The sequence below is a fragment of the Anser anser genome, assembly GCF_964211835.1.
Source record: "Anser anser genome assembly, chromosome: 5".
Classification (NCBI taxonomy): Eukaryota; Metazoa; Chordata; class Aves; order Anseriformes; family Anatidae; genus Anser; species Anser anser.
Genome location: NC_139725.1, coordinates 64,389,544 through 64,415,243, shown reverse-complemented (window position 1 = coordinate 64,415,243; position 25,700 = coordinate 64,389,544). Strand labels below are relative to the sequence as shown.

Here is a 25,700-nt window from a genome sequence, read left to right as displayed (position 1 = left end):
GTTTAATTTCCGAAGCTATTAACGAAATGTCAGCTATAGCCACAGGATATTTCATCCATTTAATCTGAGTATATCCCATTTAGTTAATAATTCACTTAACCTTATTCGTATTACAAACTTTCCCAACACAATAGGGCAAACAGAAACTTTCTTTTTTACATTATCCTCAACTACTTCAAAAAGCTCTGACCTAAGTATTTTTCAAGATACTACATTTTCTACAGCAAGGGTGCTTTTTCTTATTCAAGAATGATTATTATAGATCTCGGATGTTAAATTTCTGCTGACTGCTAGCCTCTGATCTCATAACTCACTGCAGAAACATTTGCTTGTAAGCAAAAAAGATACACGCTTAGTTACTTTTTGGCTTTTAGCTGTTATACCCAGGGGAAATATCTACTGATGTGAACTACCTTGCACATCAGAATAAAATAAGTGCAAGTGATATGTGGTCGGACCAAGCAAGGCTATGCTAATTTAAGTAATGCCTTTATAGGCAGAACAGCTCATACAGACTGGATGCCAATGTAAACAATTTGTATGGTAAGACCCCCAAAATACATCCTAGAGGAATAATTTTTTATCAGCTAAATCAGAATTCCATAACGCCTGCATATTTCATCAATACCATTTCTTGGAAGATACAAAATAAGAAAGTATTATCACTTATTTTCATCCTTCCTTACCATGGAGAAAGTGTGGTACACCATGAAAAATGCTATTTTTTGCAGTATCTCTTCAGTTTAGGACTCAAGACAAATAGTTTAACATCAAGAACAGATTATTCCCTGCTGAAAGGAAGTGCTCCCCACCACCCCAGCCCCACTAAGATCAGCTGAGCTACAACTGTAGTGTGACTTGGCACTGAGAATTCTTTTCTGAATCATGCTTAGCTTTTACTGAATGGGCATAAAATGCAGAACTCAAGGAAAGACGGAATTAAAATATATGCGTATTACATTTTAAACTATATTAGAACTCACATTCAATAAAGGTTTAACTGAATAAAATATATAACTACTTCAAATATTCATAACAGAACAAGAGGTGCTTTTGATGATTTTTCACATGAATTTACTTTTCAGACATACCCTGATGTCAAATTAATGTTTGTTATACCTTTCGATTTTCAGCAGCAGTAAGTAAAATCTAATTGCCTATCTAAAAGCTCAGATTGTCCACATAAAGAAAGGTTTTTAGCAGGAAGGAAGGCTGTGGCTTCACTTACCTGTAGTAACTCAAAGTAGTGCAAACAATGATAGACTGGGATGAGCATGAGTCGTGGGAGGACGTATCGTACAGCTTCTTTAAACCCTTCAGCAGTAGACTTAAAAGGAAAAACAAACAGGATTACTTCCAGTGACATACTCAAAACAGGGCTGGACAAAGCCCTGAGCACCCTGGTCACATTCTGAAGTTAGCCCTGCTTAGAGCAAGATGCTTGGGCTAACAGATCCAGGGCGTCACGATCTACATTACTCTATGCTTACAAGCAAGGAATTTTGCAGAATCATCTGTCTAATGAGACTCCCTGCAAAATTCAGAGACAAAAAAATGCTCTGACATCAAGCAACAGAACCTGTGAACACCCTTCTGCAGATAATGCAAGCACTTTTTTCTATCAGCAGCTTAGGGTGGATTTTAATGCACGCTCACTGGCAAGCCCGCGGCTCTGAGAACCCCCCCCAAATGCTGGCACAATCTTGCTGTTCAAAGAGGTAACCAGCCGAACGGTTTACATTTTTGCCAGAAGCAGCAAACCAAATATGTCAGACAGATGACCAAGTTAACCACAATTCTTTTTATAAGAACCTTTTGGTATACAAGATGGTCGTATCGCAATCCTTAGATACCTTTGTATCTCAGCAGTTTGCAGCACTCAATAACAACAGTTCAAGGTGACAACACCTAAAAATAACGCACTATCTATGGCTAAGCTGCCCCCGTGATTCCAGACACATCCCAGAATGAAGAACAATGTTCGTACCCACTTCCAAAACAACACGTTTCACTGTGGGCCACAGTTTGCTGCAGAATTTAAAGAAAACACTGGAATGTTCAAGAACAGCCAGGACTCCTATACTTGACACCAACTTCCCTCTAATTATCCCTCCTCTGAATTAGGTATGCTGTGCTGCTATTTATATCCAATATACCGCAGAAATATGGTGTATCATCACTGAAGACATTAATGTTACTATCTCCCCTTCCTCTGAAGCTGAGATATCACAAGTTTATGAGTTAGAAAATGCATCAGAAATCCTTTCCCCTTCCCAGCAGTTAACTAACACAGTAATTCAGGTCGCAAGACGAAGAGACATTTTCCAGCTGACGGTGAAATCCTTGCCCTCTTCCATACCAAACAGAAACCTAATTACCTGATCTCCATTTTGGAAATGAGCCCTCCCCCTGTTTAAAAGTTCTGGCTGCATCTCTCTGCAATTGCCAGAGACAGCTCCTACATGTCCACAGCCCGGAGCCTGGATCTCTGCCTTTACTTCAGAGCTTGGGGAAGGGTGGAGGAACACTCCTAGGAAAGCCCAAACCTTCCTATGGTACGGAGAGTCAGAGAGGAGTCCAGACTCACTGTCAAATAACTCGATTACCAATTTAATCTGGAATATGGTTTGGAGCTTTAAATTTGCTAGGGAGATGGATAGAGGGCCTTACTTCATTCACCAAGTAATATTTCAGAGGCAGCTTACCAAGCACTCAGAGCTGGAAACACTCTGAAGAGGAATTTGGGCTCTCAGAGATGCAGGTCCCAGTAAACCGTACAAACTAAGTGCTACTGTAATGGGTTTAGCTGGGAGCCCCAGTGATTGAACGCACACTCTGCAGCTTCTCTAAGTACTCTACTGAACACAAGCTCAGCTTGCTTCTGAACAGCAGCAACCTTTAATAGATTTGCCAAGTTGGCAGAGATTAAAAATAAAAAATAACAATGAAAAAATCATCACAGATGATCTTGCTGGATAGTCCTATTAAAGAAATGATTTCTACAGTTTTCTTGGAAAAACTGTCAGCCTCAATCTCAATGCCAAATGTGTGGACCTGGGATATGCAAGGAAGAAAATGCAAATGCTGCTCCTTGATGCCTGTGCTTGATGTTAAAAGGCAAAACAGAAATAGAAACAGCAGGTATGAAAGGTTACCCCCTCTATTCAAAACCAAGAGAATCCAAACCTTCAAAACCTGAGAACCAAATCAATTCAGTATTTCTCATTTGCACTTACCTGAAAGTGAAGGGCAACAGCAGGTTTTGCCATTAAGTTATTAAAATGCTCATGAAATTGTGGAGAGAGAATATCCTGGGACAAGGTCTCATATGGATCAAAGGCTTGCTCCTAAATAAAGGCAGAGAATTATATACATACAAGAAGAATGCAACATACTTCTGGCCCTGTTGGCACAGTTCTTTCTGTGAATACGCTGATAGACATGTAGAACTTTTCAAAAGATCCATTTTGCAAAACAAAAATATTCATTAAGCCACACATCTCTTTTACTGCTAAATTGTAAATGTACAAAGCATTTTCTCAGCATTTGTCAACCTTACCATACTTATCACAAATACAAACAGTTTTACTGAAACAGCAGGAACCACGAAGAGTTCTTGCTTTCAGTCCACCCACGTTTCACAAAGAACTGTTAATTTACCTCCCCTCTGTCAGTAAGAAACGACAATTTGGAAAGAAGTGAAGGTGAAGTGACAATTCAGATGAACTTTGGACACTGTCACAAGGAGGCATTGTTGTACCACCTCCATTTCAGAATACATCGCTTAAGGACTGTTAAGGCCTGTTGTAAACACCAGTCTTCTGCACACTCCTCTGGCCATGTTGTAAACCAGGGAAAATATCTCACTGGCACAAAGTAACAAGCCTGCAAGAGTCTCAGGGTAAAGTCCTCTAAGAGGGGTGAAATGAGTTTTGGGGGGCTAACCCTGTTTGGCCCGTAGAAAAGCATGTTATTTGGCTCTTGGGAAAAGGACAGAGAAGCAAGAGCAGGTTGAGCAGTATGTCCAAAAGATTACTAGAAAACAAGAGAGATCTTAAGGGAGTTCAAATACAGTCCCACCAATTCCGACACAGTACAGTCAAGATGTGATAAAATAAAGCCTCCAAAGCTTCCAGATGGAAGATCTCCTCCACGAGCCATGGGATACACTCAGGAGTCTGCGCAGGGTGACACCGACAATGCAGGATGACCCCGGCAGTTCCAGGTGCAGAAATCACGACTCTGGACGGGGGCACGTGGCTGCGATTCTGGAATACCAACTGCAGCAGGATGGGACGAAAGCCTGACTTGACATGAATCTCTGCAGGACTAATTTATGACTGCCCACAGATCACCTGCTCCAAAGCCCGCCAGGCTGTTCCTGAGCCTGCAGATTCACTGGGCTGAATCACTCGTGAATCACGGAGTTAGTCTCTGCTGATGGCACCACGCCCAGAATGAGCACATCCCTCTTTCCCCCTAACAGAAGTAGAATTTGGGAGCACCAAGCACCACAAAGGCTCATTTGAACGTTCAGGTGAAGTCTAGAGTCTTACATGTGCCGGGGGCACAGGGGATTTCCTACTTTACTCATGGGCAGCTATGATTCAACTCTTTTGGGGAAGGAGAAGCAAAGAACGCACTCTCTTTTCACATGCAAATTCTAATCCTCGCTCTCAGGCGTCATCGTCAAGTTCTACTCATTACTGTCCATTCGCATTAGGCTGCATCTCGTGGTGGGGAAAAAAAGATTTGGCAGATCAGCAGCAGCAGCAGCTGCTGAGGAACGAGGAGACACTACATGAGCAGGCTGATTTTCCTGAGCAGTCTGAATGCCGCTTACAGCCTGCTCTTTTGGTGGCATTACACTTCTGCCCACTACCTACAGGCATGGGATACGAGGGTCTTTTTTGACAACATCCAAATTAAAGATGAGGAAGGCAACACTGCAGACACGGCTTCTCTTTTCCATACCAGCCATGACAAAAAATGAATATAAACCTCCGCAGAAGCATTAAATCATCCGTGGGTATGGGCTCGGCTGCATCCAGAGGCAGCTGGCAGGGACACAGATGGCTGCAGCTGCTCCACGGGCTGGCTCTCTCCTCTGTGCCACTGGACACAAGCACAGTGTAGAGCTGGAACTGCTCAAAATGTAATCTCGCATGCACATCTACTGGGGGAGCCAGACCAACACATTTGTGATGTGCCTTTACTACCTTTTACTGCATTTTAGAAGTGTTTTCAGTTTCTTCCGCTAAGACTTTAATCAATATTTCAAGTTTTTGGTTTTGTTTTTTGAGCACGAGACTGAACCAAACTGCATTAGCTATCTTCCCCAAGAGAACAATCAGAAAAAAAAAACACATGGTTTTTATGTTTGCAGTTTCACAAAACCTACTGAACTACGGAGACATTAACCTGATGCCTATAGAAACTACCTTAACGCAGCACACAGTTCTGGACTGGTGTCTGTACTTCTCAGCTCCTTTTGCTGTAGCGCAGCTGCTGGCGTCTTTTTCACTTTGTGGATACCTAAAAAATCTCTACGAAAATGCAAATACCAGCATAACAAATTTACCATCTACTGATAATAACCTTGCTTTGTTAGCTGCCTTCTGAAGACCACTTCAAAATAGGCACAAAGACACTCTGCCCTCACTCCTGCCGTTCTCCTGCCACCAACTGAAGGACACTGATGAGATTATCTAAGGCAATCGTTAAAAACATATTGTGGTAGTGAAAATTGTAAAGGTTAGCGCCAAGCTAAAAAAAAATGTGTTTACCCACATATTTAGCAAATATCCATGTCCCACTCATGTGCGTCAGGCATCAAGTTTTTGAATTTGTTTCACGCCAGGGAAAACTTATTTTCCCCATACTTCCCTATCTCAAAAACACCATAATATTTATGGTTAAAGCTTTCCAGAGGACTGATGCAGAAAAAACAGACAAAGCAGGAAAATTCCAGCTCACAAGGGCTGTTTGTTTTTAATTATCCTTCCAAACAAGTTGAAGGACCTTTATAATGGAAACACTAAGCAAACAAGCCTGGCAGTAAGATAGGCAGAGCAAATAAACAGTTCGTTTTCCAATCTCTCCTTAATGATCCCTTTTACACATATCCACAGAAAGATGATCTAGACCCGTGAGATGATCAAATGAACAATTAAGTACGTCTTTTTCTGCATTAATTCAATTATTCCATTCAAACTTACAAACTGCATAAAAAGTAGGTTTGAAGAATAATGTTCTTCATCACCTATTGAAGTCTTTCAGTTAATAAAAAGCAAGCCAGATTTTTACTCATTTGAAATAATTTGTTTCCTTTAAAGCACAGGATGCCGAAGAATAGCTTTTGCAATAAACTGCGATATGTATGTTTTCTGGGATTGTGCTGTACTATTTCAAACTTTAAGTCTTTTTTTTTTAATTTTATATAACAGCTACTTTAATTTGTTGTTCAAGTGTTTTTCCCTCTCATTGCATAAGAAATTATGCTTTAACATTTTAAGAGCTAAGACTTATTCAACCAGACTTTTCTACTGATAGATCTCGTGAGTGGCTAATTGAACTAAAGACAGCAAAACTTGATCTTTGTAGTATATTCCTACATGAGCAGCACATGGGCTGAAGGACGTGTATTCCTTACGCCTACAAGAATGTAATTCTTTTCCAGATGGCACTGGTGGGTTCATGCACTCCGACTCTAAAAATCAGATGTACTTAAAAATGAAATAGAGAAGTTACAGGTTCTCGTTTACTTAAACATAGTACTTTTAAGATAAAACCATAATCTTCACATTCACCGTGTGATTCGTCTGAGATAATCTCTCTGTCAGGCCAGAACATCTCATTTGACTTCCTCTGTAACACAGTCCATATGGTTTACATGGTTACCCTAACACTTTGGTTCAAAAAACTGGGCTCACCCCACCTCTCATTTAAACATGTCCAGAGGCGGAAAAAAATCCAATCCACACCCACCTTGGTTATTTATTCCAAGAGTTAGTTCCCCTGACAGTTAAACAGGTGTGGCATATTTCTAACCTGAACTGTCCTGTTGCCTTCCAGATACTGCCTTTTGCTGTGCCCCTCCATGATAAATTCCAGAGCAATTTTGTACTCAATTTTAAGGTCGTGAAGGTACCTGTATACCTATCTCATATTGTTTGACTAATATGAGCTCTATCTTAGTCTATTTCTTTCTCTAAAACTACTTCTGTGACTCTCTTCTGCAGTCCTTCCAGTATTTGAAAGCCCCATTAGAACAAAAACAAAACACACAAAGCTGACAAAAGAACTAATAATAATGTTAATATGTTAATATGTTAATGTTAATAATGTTCCAGTATGAGCCACACGAATTCCATGTGCAGCCTCTCCCCTTAATCCCTACTCTTTAATAGCTATATGTCAATGGGTATCAGTAGCACTTTTGCTATAATACTGAACAGTAAAGAACCTGCTTAATTGCTTGTCTGTTTTTATAGTTCATTCCCTCCAAGAGTCATTGCTTTGCAAGGACGTTTCCTACTCCAGATGTATAACAACGCATTTGTCTGAGTAACTCAAGTCATCTTACAACGTCAACAGTTTTTGGGTAGCACTGGGCCTGACACTAAAGCCTACAGAAATCAATGTACCACCTTCTTCCAGTAAGCAATCCCAGGTAATTGCTTTTCAAAACCACATCCCTACAGGATTGTAGCAATTAATTCCCACTCCAAAGTAAGATTTTAGTTTTGTGCTCACGTGCTTCATACAGTTTCTGTGACAGGCTGAAAATACACTTTAGCTTACCTGTTAAAGAATAAGTAACGAAGATCTCTGTTCAGAGCCTATTAAGAGAACTAATTACAGCCATAAACTTACTGGAGATATTAGAGTCATGACCAAAACTTTACTAAGAAATAAAGAGGCAACAAAACCAAACCACAACATTAAAAGCAAAGCAAAGCAAACCCCTTACCTCTGCAAGATCCTCAAAGCAGCTGCCAGCCAGAGGATGAGGACTGCTTTCATCAGTCATTTCTACAGTATCCTCAATCAATCCCAAAAGCTTCACTGTCAACTCATGAATATCTGAAATGTTGCTGAATACCACATCAATATCCTGCAAACGTGAAATGTATCTTAGTAGTGTTTAGAATCACGCATTTTGTTTATGTAAATACCACAGCATTTTTCAGGAAGTCTGAACCAAGAGGTAAGTGGAGAAGAGCTAGAAGAAAGTCAAATTACGTGGCCTCCCCAGCGCAGCAGGCTTGTCTGGGCACATCCAGCCTTGCACAATTCTCACCCCAGCAAAAGAAAGTACACCTTCCTTCCAAGGCTGGAAGGGCAGCAGTCTTGGTACAGTCTGCTCCGAGCTTTGGACAGAAATGTCCGGCCTTTTCAGCCACAATTCACAGCTGTTATTTTCCCCCCTGATGATTCTTGTCTCAGAACACAACAGGAAGGAGGCAACTTAAAGCAGCTCCAAGGTCAGAGCCTCAGGAGCACAGGTAAAACTAAAGCAGCACTGGGCTACTTCAGCAAAAACACTACCTGGTACAGAGGAGCTGAGCTGGCTGTTTCTTTTTACAAAGCCTGCTTTTAGACTTTTCAGATTCACACACCACAAAGGCACGCAACTATGCGATCTCTTCCAACAGCTCTCATTCTTCTTCTGACCCCTCTGAAAAACATTTCTCAAAAGCCTTCTCTGCCCCTACCTAACCCTGCAGCTTTCTTCGTCCTGCTAGTTGCAAGACCATGGCAAGCTCCTCATGGGAACGAGCGATCTCAGTCTTTCATACCCATTCCCAAGTAACAAAGAATATTCCTCAGTTCCCAAACATCACTCCCTTCTCCCCCTATCTTCTTTATTTGAATTCTCTCCCCACATTTGCACAATTCTCTGATGTCCCATCAGCTACCGAGGGACCTCCATGCTCACAAGTAATGAGAACGTCTTCTGCTGCCTCTCTTTTTAACCTTCTGGTATCACTTAAGAATCCCAGTTCAGGTTTTGCTGGCCTGGTCCCCTTCTCCTTCCTCCCTCCCACATGAAGGGTTCACCAACCTCTCATTACTATTACTTCTCCTACAAGAGCTGTGCTTCTCCTTTAAGACTCTAGCATCCTGAAAACAAAATTTGCCACAAATATAATTTCAGTCAATTATCAAGTACATGAACCATAAATCAAATAGAGATTTCCTTTACAGTCAGTCACATGCTAGAGAATCTGGAGCCAAGGGCTGCTTTATTTGCAGTTTCTGCAGATAGGGGACCCTGGAATAGACTTCAAATGCCAATTCAAGCATTCGTCTGCATTCACCGTACATGCAGGTAGATAATTTTTGTGTTAAGCAGAAGTTAACTATTACATACATGACCAAAGGGCACCAGCTATCGCTGGCATCCAGCCAGGAATCCTGTCCATCACGCTTCACTCTGAGAGCAGTACTCTTCATACTCTTAATGGCAATTCCTCCCTTTTATTTCATATACAGTGACCGCTTGTTATGCACTGACATACAATAAATCAAATTCAATTTTACCTCCAATGCAGTTAATGTAAAATTGATACGTTATGGCTGCTAATGGAGAAACTAGCATTGCACATCAATAACCTATTACGGACTTACATTAGGTGTGAACAATTTTCTGTTAGATAGGAAAGCTTCCCGAAATACTTTTATTATCAGATTCAGCTCCCGCAGATATTGCCTTTCTTCTGCAATTTCGTTTCTCACTAGGTCGTAGTAGTTGAGTTCCCCAGAAGAAGAGGGCTCGTCTTCACAGAGAGACACCAAGCCGATGTCATCCTGATCAAACATATCCATCAAAACCTAGCAAAGAAATTAAAAAAATTACATGCAAGCCTGATTTTTACACTTGGATCAAGCTCAGCTATTTCAATGTGTTCAGAGAAATCCTTTGAGTTTTTAATACAATACTTTCTGTGATCACTTTCACAAGGGAGTAATATTTAAACTTTGGCAGCAGAAGGCTGGAACAGATGCCAAAGCCATTTTCCCCTTTATAAGTTAGTACGACCTAGAAAACAAGTTACAATTCATGCAGAACGAACTTTGAAAACAAGGCATCTTGCATAAGCTTTTGACAAAACCCTCCTGATGAAGATAAAATTCAACAAAAATGTTTCTCATATTAATGAGGATAGAAAACTAAAGGTCTTTTCTGTATTATAAAGAAGGAAAGAGCTGTCATGACAAAGTGACATCAGGAGGACAGTTACAGAGCTGGGAAATAAAGGACAACATTTTCTGTCCTTATATTGCTTTATAAGAAGTATTACTGTTCCAAAGCAGGCTTACATTAACCTTAAGTCTTTACCATGACAGGTCTGGCACAAATTCAGAGAGAAGCTTCTGCATTTGAGTAAGTCTCCCTCCTATCTTACTTCAGAGGCATCCTCTAAAAAAATCACCTTCAGTATCTATCTGTCCAAGACTACCCTACCCACTCCTTACCTTATCAGCACACATTGATACTTTAATGTCCTGCTGGGAGATCTCAAAGTGTCGTATATTGAAGACATAGTTTCCAGCCAGCTTTAAAATGTCAGCTGAGATGTATTCTAAGACAGCCACAATATACAGAGAGACATGGTAATCTACTTTATAACCTAGGACCTCCTGCAAATTGAAAACAAGGGGAAAAACGCTATTTATTCAAAAAATTCATATGGAGTGACAATTAACACATTTGGTTTCCTACTGGAATTGATCTTGTCTGTGTCGCTGATTTACAGCAATGTAATAGCAAGGACAAAGGACATCAAACAGCCACAAAGGAAATGCTTGCAAACACTTCCTTGTGCTATTTTGCCATATACTGACCAGATGAAAAGCTACAGAACTTACAATAAACCTTCCCCTAAAAATGACAGGCCTAAAAATAGTGTTCCTTCAAGGAAGGGACTTCACTGGAACCAGTTTTGTACTTAAATTTTAGCCTACATCTATGGCTATTGCAGGACTGTGGCCCAAATCTGGACTCTTCTAAAAAGAGCATGCTTCATTTTGAATTGGTTTTGATGGAAAAGTTTAATGTCTGCACAGGAAAAAAACAACAACAACAAAACCAAACAGGATGAATGTTACACTTTCTTCTTGTGATGCATGTTCCATGTTCCACACAGCATGCAACACACAATCTCATATTTGTGACAGGACCATTCGGGACTAAACTCATGCTAGCATCATTCTTACCATTTCTGGATGCATCTTCTTAAAAAACAGGTTCTATATCTACATCCACACACTTCTAATGCAGACTTCACAAAAGAAAGCCAATGTTGTCTGGAAAGGTCTTGGTAAATGCTGTTTTCTTTCCTAATTTTTCTTCCCGTCTCATTACTGTCACAAACTGAGACGTTGTATGTAAGAGCACAGGGACTACGCCTGAAAGAGTGCTTTGATTTCTGCTTACGCTTGAATAATGTTTTCTCAATGCAGCTGGAAACTCTGCTCAATAATGCCACCACTGGAGAAAAGCATTTTTTAAGCTATGAACCACAAGCAAAATAAACAGAAAAAGAAATACCAAAGAAAGAGCAATGTTTGAACCGGCTTGAATCTATTGATTCAGCACAGATCTAAAAAGGATTCAGCACTCAGAGTACTGTTTTATCATGGGCACAATATGAGTAGACACTTATTGTGTGACACTAAATCTTGGCTGGGAGTAAGGAGCTCTACACCTGTTATAATTGACTTGACATCTGAAAACTGAGACGGCCACTCTCCTCAAAACCCACCAACAATAAAGTCAGTATTTGGTCTTTTGTTACACCTTTGCAGATCTACGGATTTTAAAAGCAAGGTATCAGTGACTTTTAACAGTAAGGACATTGATACACGTCTTAGTTGACAGTATACAGGGAACGGTGTCTAAATGTTCTCTCTTCTATTTTGGCTTCTGCAGCATTTTGAAACAAATGAAGCATCAAAACAGTGCTACTGAAATATGTAAGGTGTTTGGTTTGGGGTTTTATTTATGTTAAAAACTAACTAGTCAGATTTCAAAGTAGAGTAACATGTTAACAAGCCAATGTCTAGAACATGATGAATTCAGGGATCTAGATTTATTACACACTACAATATATTTGTCCAGTTTTATGGTGACTATTTACTCTTTTGGACAATACAAGAAACTTACCTAATTTCACACAAATTAAAGAAATATCTAAAGGTTACGCTGGAGGGCAATAATACAGCTGGGGTTGTGTGGTGGGCAGAAGCAGCAGTCATCAGGTTGTTGCTTTAAGTACCTTTAATAATGGATGTATTTTGTCCACAGGTAGCAGGAGAGGGTTTCTTCTTTTTCGTTTCTCTATAGCAGACTGCGCATCAGCAATCGCCCACTTGTCTATCGGGTGAGGAAATGTCTTTTGAACGCGCTCCTGTCCAAACATAAAGAACACAATTAGATTAACCACAATAATCAAAGAGAAGTTAAAAAAACAAAACAACAAATTACTTCCCCTGCAGTACAGCCAATTATCCTCCTCCTCAGAGTTTGCAACACGTTTTCCTAAGTATTCTCTCCTTCTTACCCAACTCAGCTTCACTCCTTGCAGTAATCCCAAACTTCCCTTCCCTGAGCACAACGAACAAGAGCTGCAAGAAACCTCAGCAGAGACCAGGAGCCCAAAATACAAACAACACGAGGAAGTACTAAACAGCTCACAATCTAAATGAAGAAAGCAAGTTTTTATTGTTCCTATTTCGTAAAAGTCCAGAACGTAACTTGCCCTGTATCAGATGAAGTTTATGGCAGAAGTGAAAAGCAAGTGCAGGTACGAGTTCATGATTCATGAAAGAGGCTGGCTGGAGCACTTTGGACTCCACAAGCCCACACAAGAACAACTTCCCTGCTGCACGGCCAGTCACAGTGGCTGCAGTTTACAGCCCACAATACCGCAGTAAACCATACGCAATTTCCATTTTTATATAGGTTCACACTTCCCCACCTGCTACAGGAACAGGTGAGATGACTCCCCCAACAGAACAAACTGTTTTGGGCAGCAGTCCCAAGCTAAACACGTGCAAAACCTCACTCCTGCTTTCCACAGCACTCTCTGGGCTTCCTGCTGCAGCAGCAGCCCCTGAGAGCCGAGGAACGAAACGCTGCGAGAACAAGTCTAAACTCAGCGCTGATTACTGCTTCTTAAGGGACTCAGGAAAAACAGATTTATTAAATTAAACAGCTATTGCATAACGAACACAAAAGAAAAGTGAGTCGTCTTCCAGGACACTGCAACTGCCATGGCTCCATTATAGGTTAGCTACAGAATGATTCGAGAAAGATGGTGAAATCTGTGTCTCCCTTTGAGAAAAAGATTTTTGCATGTATTCTGACATTTCACAGGGGGCCTAGCGGCAGCTTTTTAGTATCTGCACTTGGCCTTTCCACGTTCAGCTGTCCGTGTCAGCCGCCTGTGCCAGGCAAACGCGCTGGGACCTTTCTTGGACAGCGGCCTGAAGCTACAGACTGGTTTTACCAAGTAAACTTTCCTTGAGATGCTACCAGGAGATCACGAGTAAAATGTGGAATTCAGATGTCCTTCAACGAATAACAAGTATCACGTGCACGAGGACTTTACTGGTTGCCAGCCCTTTTGGGAACAATTTGAAGGGCTTTTACTGTTTATAAAACGTTTATAATTCGAGATTTTAGATCTTGCAAATACTTACGTTTAACGTTATGCACAAATAGTTCCCTTAACTCCAGGCTGTTATGTAAATAGCTGCGCGATAAACTTTAGAGATCACAGCTCTCATGTTTTCTCTCAACAGCTAAAAACAGCTGAGGAGCAGAGCCAAAAGCCTTCATTTGGGGCTCTCGGTTGCCTGCTGGCAGTGCAACCTCACCAACAAACCTTGACACTGAATTGAATTCTACTTCCCCTGCTCTGGAAGAGTCTGAATTTATTGATCAAAAGAATAATAAAGTTTTGGGGAATGTGTTACTGCTGTTTAAACAGAACTCTGTGTTTTTAAGTTAAATAACTGTTGTATTGCCAAGTGCAACAATGTTTTATTGATCACAGCTTTAAAATGGCAGGTATATTTAAAATACAATACACAGGATTTAGTGTCTGCTGTGATATTCATACACACAAGGAGAGCTGTCAGTCTCCTCAGAAGATTGTGTGTATGGTGTGCAGCTTTGCACACAGTAATTTGTGGAGCATATACACGACCTAACAAAAAGCTATTAATTCATATGTACACAGGGTATTTTATCATCTCATGACTCAGAAGCAGAAAATCATGGAGTCAGTGGGCAAAATAATCAGTGCTATCTCAAATCGTCCTGTGCACTGAAAGATTTATCAGCTGGGAACTGGAAAAAGAACATGGTATTTCTCAACTTCACATCTAAGGTTCAAATCCAGACTCAAGGTAGTAACAATCCTGAGAGCTAGTAGAGGACTATTAAATTTTACTTTTATTTAGTCATACTGTAATCTTTATGCATCAGTATTACAAAATATATTAATCATAAACCACAATTAATAATTAATGAATCAACTCAATGTTGAATAAAGGGTGATTACTGCATCTAATAAAAATCTGAATCTCCTCAGGCAATTATTTTGTAAATATTTATTTCTTTATTTCCAGGATGAACACTGAGAATAGTAGATGAGGACACCTCACTTTGTTTTAGGCTGAAAATCCTAGACATATAGATTGATGTAAAAGTAATACTCTGCAAAGCTGTAATGGATCACAGCTACATGAAAGCACTGTCTCCCTCCAGACTGTACACTGAGGCGTACTCCATTAAAGCTCTCATTTTGTAACTGATGACACAAAAGCAGACAGCTGCAATAATACAAGAGCCTCAGTGAGTTCAATAAAGTTCCAGGAACATACAACTCTATTCCCTCAGCTGCACAATCCAGGCCTAACAACAGTAACCTTTCATTGCAACATTTATTTTTTTCTATATATTAATGTCAAAGAGCAGGAAAAAAATCACAGCCTCCTTTCACTCTCGAGTCCAAGGTGTATTCAAGCAGCAGAAAAATCTTTCAGAGCATTCTGCATTTACAAAAACAACGCTGAAAGAAAAAAGATCCTCCATTTCTATTCTGAAGCACTGTATAAGAAAAAGAATTTCCAATTAAACGTGCTCTATGAAATCTGAATGCTATATAATCTTTTAGAAAAGTAGTGTTACCAAGCTCTACTCTTCAGATTCATCTCGCTTTAACTCCGACCTGCACTGGTCAGAATATCTTTGTTTCTCTCAGTAAAGCAAGCCCTTGGTTTCCCAGTGTCTAACCTTACCTCTACATCTTGGACAGTCCGTGGCTGAGCAATGCATAGCTTGTTTAGCAGCTGAAGTATCAACTCTTCAATGTAGTAGAGGGAATCTTCTTTTGCTGAAAGGTTTGGGTGAACCTGTTGCTGAACCTGTCCAAAAGAATTAAAAAAATTAAGTCTTTGTTTTTTCATTCAGAAGCTGCACAGAAGGATGAATCGTAGTGAAAGCAGAGTACCCCTGGATTGTCCTGCTGCAAATCTGCATACTTCCAGTAATTCCCCCCCAAGTTTTCCTGGGTTGTTAAGCTGACAACTCCTACTGCTGCAACGTTGGTGCCTCTATTCAATTAAAATCTGTTCAGCCTTTATGACCAGGAAGAAATGTTAAGCCCAGGCAGATTTCTGCTAAAGATGCACTGAAAACCATCCCTGTAAGTAATTCCACAGTTACTCATCCACAGAATGAGTAAGAAACAATTATTGCTAACCCTACCAGTGAGTACTGGGTGATTTGTGAACAGAGGAGGAACATGGACAGGAAAAGACTTAACAAGCAAGGAAACCAGGGAAAGAGCTAACCAGGCTGGCAGGGCACTGAACTAAGGCAATCTTAAAAACCCATGGCAATAAAAAGCCACGGCCACGACACTGGGCAAGGGCTGCAACAGCTTTCTGAGATGCCTGAGAACCAGAAAATGAAGTAGAAAATGAACTGAAATGAACACGAAACATTGTCTGAGGTGTGAGAAAGAGACATGAAATACCTACAGCAAGGAGGGAGACCTCACAACAAAACCCAACACCCTCAAGTGTTAGCCTATACACTCAGTTTTCCCTGGCAGCATCTCAGTCAGGAAAGCGCTAACTCGATCTTTAACTACAGCCAAAAGACTCATAAATGCAACCCAGGGAAATTCCCTACTTTCCCCAAAACAAATTATATGTTAATCACTTCAAAAAAGGAATGGCACATACCCACACTGCCATTATTCTGTACGTGGCTTCAAGCACAAGACAAGCTGTTGGGTGGTTTTTCAGAAGACGTCTTTGGGTCAGCCTCTGCTCCTCTGAAATCCATCCATCCAAAGACCATGGGCAAGTGCACAAACGGAGGGGCTCAGGGGGCTTCCTTCAAGTTACACAACTACTAATTTCACAGCAGTACGCTCGGGGCACTCAGTTTGCAGCCCAAAGGGCTCAGGGACGGGTAGCACAGACGGGGAAAACATCTCAGGGGAGCAGAGGGAGACGACAAAAATGCAAAGACCTACCCCTGGTGCTAACCGTAACGGGGCTGAAAATCAAGGTAACGTGCTGTGGTGGCGTAAAGGACGGCCGAACGTGCGGGCTCCTGTGCTATGCCCTGGGAAAGATGCCCGGCCAGGTATCAAGGCATGCTTCTAGGGCTCGGTTCTGCACTGGCACCCTTCCTCCTAAATCACAAGTGAAGACTTGCATTACCGAGGCAGCTGTGAGCCGAGAGCAGGGAGCACACCCGCTGCTTCTAATCCAGTCACCCAGTGCTGTCCCAGCTGTTGTGTGGACCTGTAGGCATCACTTATTTTTCTGCACCTCAAAAACGAATAGTTTTGGGCTTCGTTTAGCTCTTGTGCAGCTGAGGCGTACACAAGATCAGACACTACTGAAAGAAAAAAATAAACTCAAGAAAACCCAAAGCACTCTTTGAAAACACTCGCTGCAGGCTGCAGGTTTTCAGTAATACAGGAACATTTCACGTTCTTCCTGCACGAGAGTTTAACTCACAAAACAATGGAAAACCAGGAAGCGCCAGGCGAAGGTCCTGCCACGCATCCCTCCGCAGAGCATTACCACGGCAGAAGCACTGGCTACCTAAGTAGGAAATAAGCAGAAATGACATTTTCCACACAATAACCCTCAAAGATGCTCCACGGAAATGACAAGAAGAGGAGCTGGAAGATGAGGAAGGGAAGCTGGGCTCCCTTAAGAGGAGAAGGAAAGCTTCCAGTGCTGACCGCAGCCATCCTCCTCCTCTCACAAGGGGCACTCGTCTTCAAAACGCAAACTGGTGCCACAAGGAAAACGACTTGAGCTTGTGAGTCTGAGCAGCTCACGCCAGGCTTTCCTCAGCCTTCTCAAGAGCTCGTGGATACCTAAGTGCGAGGACAAGCAGACGAATCCTCTTCAAACACCAGAAAGATCTCAGCTTCGTATGACAAGCACGGATGTGAGGACCACAGGCAACTCTACTTCGAAAGGAGCGAGTCCAGCACCAAACCCCAGTGTTTCTGGGGTGAGCCGGTCCTTCCCAGGGGACTCCGAAATCAGCTTCCACTTCAAACGATGCTGCCTGCAGCAGCACAGAGATCATCGCTCAGGTATTCACTGCCTTTGGGAGAAGTCCTTTGGGCCCAAGTGCCAGAACTGTGAATGAACAATTTGATCCTGAGACATGGGCAAACCAAAGAGACAGCTCAGGAGCACCAGCCATGCAAATCAGAGGCTGCTGCCTCAAAACACAACTTATTTTTGCAGAATTCATCTAAACCCTGATTGAAAGAAGTAAAAAAATAAGGAGAGGATGTTTGATAAAGCGCTGAACGTAGGGGAAAAAAAGCAGGGAGAATTACCGAGGGCGGATTTCTTACAGAAGGTATGTTCACTGATTTCAGGTCCAGGCTGAAATACCTGAGCACGCGGCGTTGGCTGGCCTGGAACAACACATCAGAGCTAACAATTTTGATCTACCTTGTAACTGCTTCCTTTAAGGGTCGAAACTTTTAGAAGCAGGCATTGCACTAACCAGCGAGAACCCCGCTGTAAGAAATCTGAGCGGAAGCTATCAGGGGAACAAGATCCTTTTTAACCCCTTTTCTCTCTGAAACAATCCAAGCAGAAACCCTGACGTCACTAAAGAGGGAGATGAAGATCAGTGGGACCAGCTATTTTTTTAGTGTCATTCCATTGTGATTAGTCCTTAGTGAGCTGCTCCAAGGAGCGGAACCGAAGTACCAAGGTGGGAGCCCTGTAAGCGTGGCGTTTAAACGAGGCCCTAAGGCCTTTCTGGGGGACACGCTCCTATTTTAGGTGGGAGTTCCTACACAGCTCCTTCCCTCGCTCCTCCTCTTCACCTCTCCCTACTCCTCCACCCCCCAACTCTTGCGTATTTGATGATAACCCAGCCTTCACAGGTCAACTGAGATCCTACCCTTCGTTCCCGGGCAGCTCCTGCGCCGCGCCACGACAGCTTGCAGAGGAAACAGGCAGCTGCGGAGATGAAGTCAGGCTCGAAATTCCTTCTCGGTGAGATTTTAGTAATCCCTACAGCCCCTTGGGAAGACGTGTGTTAAGACAAGGACGAAAACTTGTCAAGGAGATAACTAAGAGCATTAGGACTAGAAACAAACTCATCTTACTTCGTAGAGCTAATATAGGGGCAAGCTTAGTTTTGACCCACAGGAGCTCTGGCCTGAAGTCTGAATCTCAGTGATATCGGGACTTGGAGAAATTCTGAAGCGCTGAGTATAAAAGGAAGGGCCAAAGCGTTGTATTTGGAACAGCAAAAAGCTGAGGAAAAGATATTAGAGTCAAAACTGCAACTTCTTTTTAGCCTGTACTACCGAGACAAGCCCTCAGTTTGGCTATGCTGCCTAAATATATTTTTACATAATACACTTATTTTGGTAGTAAAAGCACATTCCGAAAGCTCCAGTTGTTCCACGGAAACAACACGTGCAAACCAAGAGGTTGTTCTTCAAAAACAAAACAGAAAAACAACCCGACCCAACCCGGGACGTGCGTATCAAGTCTGCAGGCAGCACGCAGCACCAAAACCGTACACTGTCACGTTCCTGAAAGAGCAGATGACGACGTCCCACTTCTCTACCTACATTCAAAACAAGCCTACAGTTTCAGAGGACAGAACTCCAGCATTAACAGAAGTTTCCGAACGAGAAGTCTCCAACTCAAAAGTGCCACCGCAAAAACTGTCAGCATGATTTGGACGCTTCTAAGCCCACTACGCCACCAGGATGGTTTCATAAATCGCACGTTTAAATTGTAAACTATTTGTAACAGAAACTACTCGCTCCCCTTTTCCCACAGTGACTGATTTCAACTCAGAAGTGATTTATATTTCACTTGCCTCGTAAAAACACAGTGATGCCAGATCAGAGGACATGTAAAACTTCGCCAGGCTGTTTGTTTACTTGAGGAACATCGCATATAAATTTGGAAGGAAGAAAAATAATTAGTGCATAGAAGTTAAATGTTTACTGTCACGTGCTGGTTACAGCCTTGCCAGCACTTGTCAGGATTTCTACGCGCTGTGTCCGAGGTGATGAAAACACCTCCCAGCCAAAGAAAGTAGCTCTGGGCCTGCCTTGTACCAGGATGTTGAAAGCCAGGAGGAAGAAAAAAGGAATCGGACAAATTTTAGGTTGGGTTTTTATTCCTTCTCACCTTTTCTAAAGATAACACTGACCATTAAAAGCAGAAAACTCTCTGAAGGTGTTTTTAATCCCTTAGTCAGGATGCTTTACCATCACACAGCAGAGGAGGAAGGGAACCAGCTTAGAGGCCTCTGACGCTCTTATTTACTGAAAAACGACAGCACCAGCATTCCCAATTTCCAGGCATGATTGCAGGCATTTAGAAAGAAACCCAAAGGTTTCAAGACTTGCAGAGACATCCCAAATAAAAATGCAACATCAGCTTTTTAACCTAACCGTGCTGCTTGCTACCCTCGTGCCCAGCACAGCAGTCCCCAGCCCGCCCGTCCCGACTGCTGCCAGAGGCACAGCGCGGAGCCGGCTCCTGAGCGAGGCGCGACTTAACACACGGCAGCACTGCTGCTTTTTCACCGCAGTTCCGAACGGCTGATGTTACCAAAACGAGGCGTCCACTCGACACGGTTACGAGAAGCATCTCGGGTGCCGCCCGCCCGCCTGTGTGGCCGTTCTGCCTCGCACACGTGTGCTGCTGCTGCTGCGAGGTGGCGGCGCGCAGGGGCGGTGTGTCCAGCAGCCAGAGTGTCCAGCGGCCATCCTAGCACGGATACAAACCTCCTCGCCATCAGCTGTTCGCCCGCCATCAGGTCGCACGGCCGGAGGAGAGCAGAGCAGAGGGTGCACGGGAGGACATCCTGGCGGGCGGCACCGAGGAACGCAGCCCCGAGGTCGGCCAGGATTCGTGCGTGGCGCGGACAGAAGGCACGCACTGATGTGACGTGCGGCTGGCTGATAAACTGGAAACGAAGGGCAGAGCGTTCCACCTTCCTCTTCTGCTGTAGCACGTCGGGCACCTCGACAGCGCTCAGCGGACCTGACGGCTGGATCGCTGCGTATGAGCCCGGAGCTCAGCCTCTGTCCACAACCTACCCCTCTCCGCCCGCCTGCAGCTCCTGCCCGCTGCCCAGAGGTATTTCCTCCGGTAGCTCTCCTGCTGGCACTTCCCTCTGCTCCATCTGCTCTCGTCTACGGCTCACGTTTTGTTTCAGACAACATCTTCGCGCTCGCTGCTTTTCTACACCAGCGCTCGACCTCCTTCCTCTACCCAACCGCGTCCTTTTACGCAGAGGGTCAAGCAGAAATGAAAACACGCGTATGCTTGTACACACACAAACACTTGTATCTTAAAAACGGATGGAAAATTAAACACCTAGATTTTATCCACCCAGTTAAAATGCCTTCTTTAAATTGAGATAAACCCCGACTGAGCTAGGAGCAGCCTCTGCCCTACGATAGAGGAGGAAAACAGCACAGCCAGTGCAAGACCGGCGCGCACACATCTGTGATGCCACATCTGTGATGCCAGGTCTGTAACTCTCTACGATACTCCATGCATTGCTCCCCGAGCAGGGGCTGTTCCACTCCACACCCAGCTTTGTTTTGTGCCCTCCCCAGACCAATGACTCGCTCAGAACAAACCACGAACGCACCCGCAACTTTTCACTCCGGTCCTTCGAAGGCTTCTAAATAAATCCGTGAGCTGCACGGGTCAGCAGAGCTCGGAGACAGCAGGGTGAGCTTCGAGATGGTAATTTAAACTAAGAGAACTGACACAAAGATGCCGTAAGAAAGGATAAATGGCGATAAACAAAGGAAAGGAAAAAAGAACAAAGCTTAAATCTGGTGATGGTGAAGACCAGGAGAGTCGTTTCTCTGAGAAACGCACGGTCAGTAAAATGCCATCCAAAAACAACGCCAAGTGTCAGGAGAATAAAGAGGATATGGAAACGGGAAAGAGAGCTGTCCTCAGGAACAGTGCTCGGCGCGTTTCTGACACGAGAACCCCCTGCCCTCCAGGAACGGCAGCAGCGGCTCACCAGGAAAGCCCGGCAGAAACAGCCCCAGGTAACTGCAAAGGCAAACTGCAGGCTCGGCAGCTTCTCCTGAGGACATTAGATAATGCTCACACTATGTGAAGAGGAAAAAAAAGATGTGAAAAACTAAAGACACCAGACAAATATTGCACCTGGTGACGCAGTTCACTCAGCGTATGTGTGATATCCACAAGGAGAGAGAAGAAATAGAAGAAGATGCTGCTCGCCTGCTTTTTTCGGGCTTCAGCGTGCGGCAGGACACGGGCGGAGATGAGGTTTAGAGGTTGCTTGGACCTGTACAAGGCATGGAAAAGGTGCTGAGGGCAACAGGAGGACAGCCCCGCTTTGGCAGAAGGGCACAAGAGGCCGGGGGCTGAGCCCGGCTCCCCCAGCACGCGACACCCAAGGGGCAAACGACCAAAGGCGATGGGAGAAAGGCGCAAGGACGAGGTCGGGCACGCAGCAAGCAGCCCGGGGCCGTTCTGTTAGAGGAAGCGTTCCCCCAGCCGCTGCCAAATACAACGGCACTCTTCCTTCGACTTGTACGTGCCTCGGATCTACAGCTACCTCCATTTCGTGCCGCTGCCTGAGAAGGTTCTCCTGCTACCTCGTGCCAACTGCAAAACCCAGCGATGGCATTTACGCTGAACAGCGCAACAGCGAGGAGAAAAAAGCATGAAAAAGAGGATGTAAGCAGAGGGACCAGTCCCTTTGGTTCCTAATGTTATTTATGATAGTGAATATTTATGCAACAACAAAAATCAGTCTGCTCACGAACAAGGGACCAAACCCAACTTTCGGAGATACCCAACCCCTAGCAGGGATACAAAGGGTCTGGAGGAATTAGACTGTTGTTTAACGAAGGCTTGGCGGCTAGCGCTTCACGGGGACTTGGTGTTCCTTTCCGCACCTCCTCCATCCACTTCTCCATTGTGACCACGCCGGTATCTGTGCTTCACAATTGTCCAGGTGTGCGTATTTCACAGGTAATTTCTATTTTAGCACCGCCATCACTGCCCTGGTTCACCACTCTCCCACGCAGAATGGCGCAGAGGCATTCGTGTTTGCAGAAGCCCAGGTTCCGGAGCACAATTATATTTATTAGAAGCTCAGTGACCTAACAGACTTCAAAACCAAACATCCCTATTATTTTAAAGCCTCATAACACGGGAAGCGATATCGCTGTCGAAATCATAATGCATTAAACAATAATGCCCTGTAACGGAATTATAAGGCGTTAAATAATTCTAACCCAAGGCGGCCTGACCCTGCAATGCAAAATGTGAAGTGCACTTGGCAGAGCAGGGAGGGAAGGGGGGCAGCCCCTGCACGTAGCCCAGCACCGAGGGAAACCCTCGCCACGCAGCCTGGCACAACAGCGGGGTCACCAGGCTCAGCTCCCCGGGGTTTTACAGCAGCGCGAAGCGCCGGACCACCGTAAACTTCGGAAATGTCCTCAGTGAGGTCGTTTGTAGTTCTGAATGCAACGTTTGCTAAGAATAAACCCTTTAGTCACGCTCTAGAAATCTGATGAGTGGTCCAGAGCAACAGCGGAATTGTTTTAGAAAATGCAAGTAGCGTATGGAGCCCCGATTACACGTGCAGTGCCCGCAGCCATTGCTCAATGGTTTCTGGTTGTGCTGATGGAGAAAATCAACACAACAATGCCTGTGAGATGCTTGTCAATCTGATTTAGAGAAATTCAAGAAAGAACAAAGCAATTGGCTACACACCTCTTGTTTACAAAATAATATTTTTAATTTGCCACTGGATTTGTAAAAGTACGCACAAATGCTGATGCATGTTAAGAAAACAAAGAATACTTTAGGGCAAATTAATCCCTGTACACGTCATTACGCATCCTTTTCAAAAATGCCTATTATTTCTAAGGAGTCACCTGTTTAATTCTGAAAACTTGCTCCAAATAACTGGAATAAAACTTCATTCCAGGTAGCAACTGAAGGCATCATGCATAAATAAGTTTTCAATTCCAAAAAGCTTTACACAATGCACGTCTGGTATATTAAAACTGATAACGTAGTGGGTTGGTGGGAGTTACGCAGCCAGGTGTTACCACTGAGACTCACACTTCATTGCTCAGGGTCCCCCAAAATCCCACCCTCAAATTAATAGATCTGACATCAAAAGACTGGTATCACCTTGGAAAGTCATTTCAGTTCTGGACAGCTTCATCAGGAAGAAAGCTTACAATCAGCGAGAACAAGATTTGGCACCACTTCTGTACGAGGAGGCAGGATTACAAAACTGCAATGCCAACTTTAGAAACACGTGTCATAATTTGACATCTTTCTCTTCAAAGCCCATCGGGCTTTGAAAAAAAAAAACACACCACCCAAACACTCGAAAGCAAAAGCAAACGCCACGACCAAAACCAAACCACCCCCAAACAACAAAAACCTGCGTGAAAAGGGAGAGCGCGAACGCTCGGGCACCGCCTTCTCCTCCAGCACCCTCGGGACAGGGGAAGCTCCCCACGGAGGGCTCCCGGTCCCATGGGAGGCAGCTCCCGCCGGCTGTGGGGGGAAAAGGGAAGACCCTTGCCCACCTGCAGCCCCCCAGAGCAGCAGCAAGCCACCAAGCAGCAGCGCTGGTGCCCACTGCTGAGCGTTTGGTGTGAACCCAGCGCTGGCAGGGAGCTTGAAACGCGCGTGGTGCCACTGCAGCAGCCGCCTGCACGCTGCCAGAGTTATCTGACAGGCGTCGTGACCCTTTAATTCCTCAAGTCAGCTCCCAGGTTAAACACCTTCCCAAAGCTCACACCATAAATGTGTTTTACTTACTACAAGCTGCACTTCTAGTAACTATAACGCAAACAAGCAAAAAATCATTGTGTTTTTTTTTTCTGATTCATTTACTTTGACAGCACTTTTATAATGAGTTCCATTATATTCACTTCCTACTTAGAAGGTTTCCAGCACAGCAACAGATGAAAATAAAATGCTTGAGAGTAGGGACGTGCTTGTAAATCTACCAGCTGGAAAAGAGTGAATACATGAAACTACTTGCAAAATGTCAACTTAACTGGATTCTAAGGTACCAGTGCTAGGGATATGGTGATTTAAATATAAAATAACTAAAAAAGTAAACCAAAAAATCTGTTTTAGTAATGTCCTTCTGTTTAGCTTTGTTGCTTGTTTTTTTTTTCCATAAGACTCCCACTGGTGGGCACGATTTGGCACTCTTTACCATCTTAAGGATATCTACCTGCCTAAACGCATGCAGAGCATTGTGCAAAAGACAGATCCTCACCTTTTTTACATATTAAAGAACTAATGTATTTCAACAGGTTTTTTTTTTCCATTTGTCAAGAGTCAGCTGCATGGAATTAAATGCAAATGCAAGGGTTTAAAAGCGTTTTGATAAGAAGCGACCTTAAGCTAGCTGAATGCACCATGAAAGAGCCGAGCTCTTCAAAGCAAGTTGTGGACTTCAAGCTCAAGCAGCAAGGAAATACTGTTGGTGTTGGTGAACTGTACTGACCGGGTATCCAAGCCCACATCTTTCTCTATTTTAGAACTAAGATTTCTCATACCTTAGCACACACGATGAAAAACAAAATCTTTCCTCTTTTTCTGTTCCCAGTTTCTCAAGAAGTGTTCATTTAAAAAACAAAGCCAAACAAAACAAACATTCAGAAATGGGAAATAGAATGTTATCTCTGCCCTTGCAGCATCGGTTACCGTGATGAAAGAGCGGTTTAGAAGTTCAGCTAACTCTGATTCCAGGTATTTAACTAAAAAGCTTCTGAAGCTTTTAAGAGACTTTAACGTTTTTATCACAAAAGCATGCTGTTTGACAGGATTGTACCCAAACCGGCTGACATGCAGATTTTTCAAACCTACCCAGAATTAGCTTTTTGAATACTGTAATAACAGTTTGTAAGTTCAGAAGCTAACAGTCTCTTGCTTTATGCACACTGGGAGCTCCGTGCAACAGTTTTCGGCTAGCCTGCAAATAACGGGCACGCTCTCATCTCATTACCAAAGTGAAAGTGCAAGATGTAAACAAAACAATAACTCAGGCATTTGCTAAAATAGCCCGGGTTTAAAAATCCCCAGCGCCGGTATCAGGGCATTCCATCTTTTAA

At 43.4% G+C, this 25,700-nt stretch overlaps 1 protein-coding gene across 1 annotated transcript in view; it reads right to left on the bottom strand.

The window, feature by feature from the left end:
* SOS2 (SOS Ras/Rho guanine nucleotide exchange factor 2) overlaps positions 1-25,700 on the bottom strand; it is a 53,578-nt gene that overhangs the window by 26,673 nt on the left and 1,205 nt on the right. Inside the window, exons 2-8 of the mRNA XM_083839187.1 lie at positions 15,316-15,441; positions 12,285-12,416; positions 10,483-10,647; positions 9,634-9,837; positions 7,973-8,116; positions 3,237-3,347; positions 1,229-1,327 (exon numbers count right to left, since the gene is read on the bottom strand). Coding sequence (XP_083695313.1) covers positions 1,229-1,327; positions 3,237-3,347; positions 7,973-8,116; positions 9,634-9,837; positions 10,483-10,647; positions 12,285-12,416; positions 15,316-15,441 — 981 coding nt within the window. The remainder of the gene's footprint in view (positions 1-1,228; positions 1,328-3,236; positions 3,348-7,972; positions 8,117-9,633; positions 9,838-10,482; positions 10,648-12,284; positions 12,417-15,315; positions 15,442-25,700) is intronic.